The 8044-nt window shown below is 44.2% G+C and overlaps 1 protein-coding gene across 1 annotated transcript; it reads left to right on the forward strand.

Moving 5' to 3' along the window:
• Positions 1 to 2116: 2116 nt before the first annotated feature.
• On the forward strand, positions 2117 to 8037 carry LOC108891402 (aristaless-related homeobox protein-like; the record flags this gene model as incomplete). Its single annotated transcript, XM_018688531.2, is given in 8 exon segments — positions 2117 to 2652; positions 2654 to 2711; positions 3031 to 3595; positions 5049 to 5094; positions 6805 to 6949; positions 6952 to 7135; positions 7900 to 7961; positions 7964 to 8037. Coding segments are annotated over 8 exon segments (1266 nt in total), but the record flags the coding sequence as incomplete, so codon positions are not given.
• Between the last annotated feature and the right edge of the window lie 7 nt (positions 8038 to 8044).

Here is an 8044-nt window from a genome sequence, read left to right on the forward strand (position 1 = left end):
TACTGCATGTTTTATACAGATTATTGTCTTTGTATTGTCTGCTAACAAGCATATAGGCCTTATTTGCTACACATAAAAGCTACATCTGCATATACATTTTAATTCATCTATGTTAACATTTTACAAAGCTCTTAAATGAAAAAAAGAACTGAGTTAGTTCTTAGTTCTGCCCCTTAACTACTTCACAAAGATCTATGACGCTCTTATCCCAGTTCCAATCACAAAAAGCTATTGCTTAAAAACAGATAAAAGATATAAAAAGAGAATATCTTGTGCAATTTTCTGGACATATATTTTATTGTTATTTTTCGTTTGCTGCGATGGATGCTCCAGTCCGGGCGGATACATAACGGAGGGGAAGAAGAGGGAGAGAAGGAGAGGCAGAGAGAGAGAGAGAGTAAATTGCAGCTTGCTGAAGTTTTTGGATTGAATTCTGAAAATGATCCTTTTAACAGTGATGGGCTCTGAGGCGAGGATAGGGGTCATGCCATTCACAGCGGGTTAAATAGACTTTCATTTAAAATTACATTCTCGATCCATCTCTCCATCTCTCCCCCTCTCCACAGCGGAGTCCCCCGCACGCTATCCCGGCTCCCCGTGCGGCGTCTCATCACCGCCGCGCCACCCTCACTTTTTAAGTCAATCCGCAACTCCAACAGAGAGCAGGCAATTGGTGGGAGAGGGAGGGAGCAGGGAAAAGACAGACAGACAGACAGACAGACAGACAGACAGATAGATAGATAGATAGATAGATAGATAGATAGATAGATAGATAGATAGATAGATAGATAGATAGAAAAAACATATTAACCATATTAATACTTGATTTTCTGTCTTTTTTTTCAAACGCTACAGCTTCAAACAATTGTTATGTTTCTATTTCTATGTCACTCAGTCTCTGACATGGCTTTCGCAGGTGCTCTCCGGGGTTGAACACAAACTCCGCGCCAGATTTTTTTCCTGTTGGCACAAGGATTCAGCAGTGTTCGTCTGCTTTCACCTATATACTGTACATGTGTTTTAAAAAAAGAAGAGTCACTCATTAAAAATCATCACAAAAAATAGGCCGATTCCGTTTAATTAAACTACATTATCACATTGAAATGAACAGTTTTATTAATTGTTTTATTAATTATTATTGTTGTTATAGCCTCCATTATAATGAATTTCTAATAATCCAAAAGTAATAGAAATAACATGAATTAAGGTAAAACAGAGGGGCCTATGAGGGAGGTAACTGTGAAGAAGGGCAATTAGCCTACTTTAAGGTCCTTTGGCATAAATAAGGAATTGATTGATTGTTTAAAGCAATGTTAACATTTATCACCGTCAATGCTGTGTTGTACTACTGTACAAATAATGTAATACTAAAGTCCTGTTAGCCTACACAGGTACAGGACAACAAGGCTATATGTGAACAGAATAGGCCTTTTGACCTGACATAGTAGAAAAAAGCACAGGCACGGGTATTAAGAATATTAAGGTTGGCTCTGTTATATTCAAGAGTCCCTGTAAGCCATGACAGTATGTGACAGTGGGTCAGCATGTACAATACCAGGACCCGAAAACTGGAGCAGCTAAATTCAATTCAGCTATTATTCATTTTATTATTTACATCAGTATTTTCCCACTTTGCCATATTACAATGTACTCCATGAAAAAAGTCCAATTTGATCATGTGTTATGTGGCCTACTCCTTCACAGTCTCTGTATTATTATTATTATTATTATTATTATTATTATTATTATTAATTTATTTATTTATTTTTACCTTTTAGCTACACAAGTCAATAACACACCTGTTCTTGTCTGACTGTTGCCACCTCTGCTAAAGCCATCTTTGCATTATTACGTATACTTACTTTGTCTGTTTGTTTTTAACACTTTAATGTTATATCATATTAATGTTATAAACCTTAGGGCCTAAATGTCACTGTAAAATGAAAATAAATCCGACAAGCAAGAAAAGCGCCTCTACAACTTTATCTGTTGAGTTCGTTCCGCGGAGCAACAAATTCCATGTCGGGTTTTGTTGTCTTTCCCTCAAATTAACTTTAATCGTAAAATATATAAAGGAGCTCCGCGCTGTCTCTCTCCCTGCATACACGTATACGAACCAATCAGGCGAGCAATAACTGCCTACACGTATGCTGAGTTTGCGCGCGGAGCGGAGAAGCGCCTGGCAGACCGGAGCGCAGCGCGAGGCAGCCAAGCCGCTGTCTGTCATTAGCTGAGAGTGTGACAGAGGAGTGACAGAAGAGGGGGAGAGAGAGAGAGAGAGAGTCGGGGGGAGAGGGAGAGAGAGAGAGAGGAGAAGGAGGGAGGAGTGAACGGTGCAGGTTCAAACAGACACACCGGCCTGAGAGGAGAGAAGAAGAACAAGGAGAGCGCCGGACCCCGAGAGAGAGAGAGAGAGAGAGAGAGAGAGAGAGAGAGAGAGGGAGAGCGAGAGAGAGAGAGAGAGGGAGAGAGTGGGAGACTGACAGGCGTTACCGAAACTAGACGAACCAAAGCGTCGACATGAGCGGCCAGTTTGAGGAAGATATCCATGACCGGGGAGAGAGGAAGAGCAGCAAGTCCCCAACGCTGCTCTCCTCTTACTGCATAGAGAGCATTCTGGGCCGCCGGAGTCCCTGTAAGGTCAGACTGATTGGGGGCGCAAAGTTTGACGGGTCTGCCCGGCAGAGGAGAGCTCGACAAAACGGCTGACGGTAAGTTTGCTTTGAAGTCTACGCTGTTTAGCTAGGAGCGTTGAACAGGAGAAATGTGCAGACCTAACAAACAAGCTGGTCTTATGCTGAAAGTCTAGAGGCTAGTAAATGCCTCAAGAAGAGTTTCTTTTCATTGCTTGGGAGTCAGCACATGTTCCACAGAGAATAATCTCATTTGTTTGGCTAATAAATGTTTCCCAAACTAAACAGCTGTTGTAAAGTCTTGGGGGAATTGTTTATAGGCCTATAAGGAAAATATTTGCTTTGTTTTTCACAGCCATTTTGTTATTTTGACATCTTTGACGCGCTTCTTTCTCAGGGCCAACGAAAGACCCCCTTTCCCTCAGCGCTGACATGCACCTGCCACCCAAACTCCGCCGACTGTACGGACCCGGGGGCAAGTACCTCCAAGACCACGCAGAGAAGCTGGACAGAGAACGGCTTCTCCTGGAACAAGCCAGCGACAGCCTCAAAATCAGCCAAGCGCCGCAGGTGAGCATCAGCCGCAGCAAGTCCTACCGGGAGAACGCGTCGCTGAGCCGGGGGGAGGGCGACCAGAGCCCCGGGGAGGGCTCGGAAGACGGCAGCCTGGGGCTGGTGGAGCTCGGCCCGTTGAAGTTCGAGGAGGACGGGGGGAAAGAGGAGGAGAGCTGCGCGGACACAGCCGCGCTGTCCCCGAAGGACGAGGAGAGGGAGAGCTTGAACGCCGGGGATGGGGACGTGAGGGACGGGGAGGACAGCGTGTGTCTGTCAGCGGGCAGTGACTCGGAGGAAGGGATGCTGAAACGGAAGCAAAGAAGATACAGGACTACCTTCACCAGTTACCAGCTGGAGGAGCTGGAGAGGGCTTTCCAGAAGACACACTACCCCGACGTCTTCACCAGGTAAGAAAAATTCAAACAGAAGTTTTTTTGGTTTTTTTTTGAGTCTGGAACAATTTTGTTTAAAAAAAAATATTTTTCTCACATTATTATGGTTATTATTATCATTACTATTATTATTATTATTACTTTGAATAACAGTCTACGTTTACAAAATTAAAAAGCCAAATTTGTAGGCCTATAAATTCGAATTTAAATACATACAAAACGTCGATAGCCTATTATATTTATATTACTCTATTTACATTAGTCTACAATAAAAAAGAGAAACAAAATATTATTATGGTTATTATTATTTTTTCAGGTGGCTATGTCTAATACAAATCCACAAAAGAAACGCATTGAGACACAAACATGTTCTCTAATAATTCCATGCACTGAAGGTGATAATTAATTGCATTTATTTTTAAATAAACACCTCCCGAGCCCATAAAATTTTCCAAAAACAGTCCCAGTAATTCCACACGTCTGTAACAGGACACTGTACGGATCACACCTCATAAAATACCCCAACACCAAGCCCGTGCTTTGAATAAGTGAGCACAATAGGCCTGTAAGTGCCAACACACATGGGGACGTTTTGTTACCTGTATATGCCTGTGTTGTTGCAGATGACAGCGGTATTATTCTCAGGAGGAATAATTAAGCGGTGCAGCTGCCGGACATGATACTGAATACAGAAAAAAAAAAGTCAGGGCCTAACCTCAAGCCCAAGGGCAGGTGTATACGCACAGATACACACACATTGAACTACATGGCTTTATAGTATGAATTTTCTGAGGGTTTTATACCGGTAGAAATGTTTTATAAAAATAAACTATAAGGGCTTTTATGTAGTAGGTCATAAAAATAAAATAAACTCACATATTAATAAAATTTCAAACCTATCTTCAACCAATTTAACATTTTGATAATTGGCACATCCGCGTTTTATGCTTGAAAATAAAGGCTTTTCTGATACTAGAGGACACAAGAACCTACATTTTCTTCAATTCATTTTTATTTTAGCATTGGGATTATTCATATTTTCCAATCGATTTACTTTAAGGCGACTTGTAGGTCTAATTTGCGCTGCAAGCCCATCTTGCAGCTGAAGGGAGCGTCAATTGCTTTGTGGCAGCCTAGTTTAGATGTCATTATTTCAACCATTATGTTGTTACAGTGACAGGCCTGGGCTAAGGAAAATCTAACAATCACTAGGCCTATTTCTACCCATCCGTGACAGGGAAAATAGAATATGGCTATGGCGTCTTTCTGCGGTTCATGCCAGGGAGAAGGGGAAAAAATCAAGCCTATTTTGGTCGTCTATTGTTGACAGTGAACAACGGGAGGGGACAAAACAGCAATTCTACGTTGCTTCCAAACGGTGGCCTGTAACCTTGAATCTTTTTCTTTCTGTCTCTCTGCCTCTTCTCCCTTCCTCTTTCCCCCCTCCTTTTTTTTATATTCTTTTCAGAGAAGAGCTCGCAATGCGCCTGGATCTTACCGAGGCCCGCGTTCAAGTAAGTGGCTCTCTGTTTATCTTTATCTGAAAAGAGAAGCCTGTGACTTGTAAATCAAACAGGGGGAAAAGCAGCATCCTCTAATGTTTTATGTCCTCTATAAAATGTCCCAGCTACACAGCGCTGGATAATAACCGGTGATATGCGTCACTGATTGAGGATCAACGATTACGGGCCAATTTGTGGCAGTAATTTATTACAGTAAAAATGTGTTAAATGGCCCCAGTCGCTGGCGCAGGGAAGGTCTTTCCTGTTATTGAATGTTATTACACGCGAACGGGGGACGTTTTAGTGGCAATTAAGCCGACGCTGGCGATTCATAAAAAGCTCACTTAGTGCAGGAGCAAACCACTGTCTATATTCCTGGGATGAGATGGTGTTTGAATTCCCATCAGAGGGGACAGAGAGAGAGGGAGAGAAGAGGGGCGAGGCCGAGATACGTGTGTGTGGGAGTAAAAGGATGTGTGTGAGAATAAGAGGGGGGAGAGGGAGGGGAGGGGAGAAAGAGGGGAGGGATAATGCTATTTGATTTCCCATTATGTGATTGCAATAGACCTGCATTGATCCGATGCTTTGCACTTGGGAGCGAATGAGAGACCATTAAAGGTGTTTGCTCCCCCCCCCCCCATCCCAGCAACCCCCCACCACCCACCCCCTCCAACTCATCCCCCCCCCCGCCCTCTCTCTCTCTCTCTATCCTCTTCGCCTTTACACTGAAAGCGTGGCTTGCATGTCGAAAGCCCGGGCTCATAACCAGAGAGACAGTTCAAACACGGTGGAAGCTCCGGGAGGGTTATGGCCGACGGTAAAACAACAGATGTCTCTTTAGGGGCCGTAGGTGAACAAATCACTTAACGGGCGCCATCAGGAGGTGATAAAAACTCATAAATTCCCGAGGGGCTGTGTAATGCTAAACAGCCCTCTGGGAATAATGTGTGTGTGCGCAGTCCCTGTCGCTCAAGCTGGTTCGTTCAATCACTTTCCTCGTGTTGACATTTTGCTCATTGTGAGAGCCCCGTGCTTCTGCAGTGCAAACTGGGCAACAGTGGATGCGTGGGAAAGTTAAATACTCTCTTGGATGGAAGTCACTTGTTCTACATCTCTTAAGAATTTAATTTAAAGCGCATTAATTGTTATTGGAGCCAGTTCAGCGGTAATTTTCTGGATCTTTTGTTAACACCGCTCTTAATTATCTCCCCCCCGACTCTGAAGCCCGTCTACAGGGACGGGGGGTTTAATTAGACAGAAAGTAGATTTAAGGGACCGTGAGCGGCAGGGTTTACCTTGCAAGTAATTACCGCTGACTTTCCGCCTGTTGGCCACCACCTGAACTAGACAACAATCAGAGTACACTGACACAACATTCAATAGAGTCTGGTCATGTTAATTACAATGAAGCATTGCAGTTCTATGTTAAAGCTAAGTATTTATAACCTGCATAACCGAGCACATATGTGACTTGCCTTTAAGCATCTCTCTTGTCATTTAGACAGGAGGAACTGCCTCTTAATGTAGGAGAAATGGGTTATTTATTATATTTATTTCCTCCTCCTGTTTCTATATGCAGCCTTTTTTAGCAATTGAACCTGTATCTGTCTTACAAGAACCAAGATTTACAGTATGATGTACAGCCTTTGTCTCCTTTGTTTTCTAACAACTTTATGCGAGAAGTGCCCATATTCATCTGTGTACCATCACCTCTGCCCTCAGGTGTGGTTCCAGAACCGCAGGGCCAAGTGGAGGAAGCGTGAGAAGGCCGGGGTGCAGGCCCACCCATCAGGCCTGCCGTTCCCAGGCCCCCTGGCGGCGGGCCACCCCCTCAGTCACTACCTGGAGGGAGGCCCCTTCCCTCCCCACCACACCCGGCCCTGGAGTCCGCCTGGACAGCCGCGGCGGCCGCAGCCGCAGCCTTCCCAGGCCTGGCACCGCCGCCCCACAACGGCTCGGCCCCACCCCTGGCCACCCCGCTCGGCCTGGGCACCTTCTTGGGCACGGCTGCCATGTTTCGCCACCCCGCCTTCATTGGACCCACTTTTGGCAGGTAAGCTGCACCCATACACAAACCTCCATTGGCCTTAATATCTATTCATTTACATCCAGCAATCTTTGTACTTGCAGGACTTCATGTTTATCCCTGTATTTACAGTAAATGACTACAATTTTGTAGTCAAGCACATGTACAGAACAATGCACAGCAGCAACCCAGCTTAAAATAAACTCCCAACACATCATGCGACTTTAAGGACTGATGGTTACCGTGATCCTCAGTCACACTGCATTACTGTTTATCTCAGTGCCTGATTATAAATATGTTATACTGTTAACCATTCACAGTGGTGTGTAATCACTCTGTCAAATGCCCTAATAAATTAACCAAATGTGTGATCCTGCAAGACAAGCTGTGAAGAGGGGTGGTGCCGCACACTCCATATGCCACAATTAGCTTCTCATTTGCTTTCCTCTCCTCTATTATACACCATTATTAGCCTTATACTCTCCAAGTTATCTATTATATTAAGGAAGTCAGTATGCAATAGGTGACATAAATCTAAGAAGAAATAAAATACATCTGAGGGACAGTGAAAATCTTAATTAACGGGTCATGGTTTTCCTGTTTTACTGCACAGACTGCATTCTGAGTCAACACTGCTCTCTAATGTAAGGAGACAGAGGTTATTAGGGAGGATTAGCTTGAAAAATAAGACTTTTGTGTTATTTTGGAATTTATATTTTAAACTTGAATATTGGCAAAAATGTTTAGCATCCATCAGTGTTACACATGGTTACATTTCTGTCTTCTTTCAGGCTGTTCTCCAGTATGGGTCCCTTAACCAGTGCTTCCACCGCTGCAGCTCTCCTCCGCCAGCCTGCCCTCCCGTAGAGAACCCCTCCCACGCGGGGCCCGTCCTCCCCGACCCTTCTGCCTCTTCCTCCTCCTCCTCTTCCTCAG

The sequence above is a fragment of the Lates calcarifer genome, unplaced genomic scaffold (genome assembly GCF_001640805.2).
Source record: "Lates calcarifer isolate ASB-BC8 unplaced genomic scaffold, TLL_Latcal_v3 _unitig_1951_quiver_1664, whole genome shotgun sequence".
Lineage (NCBI taxonomy): Eukaryota > Metazoa > Chordata > Actinopteri > Centropomidae > Lates > Lates calcarifer.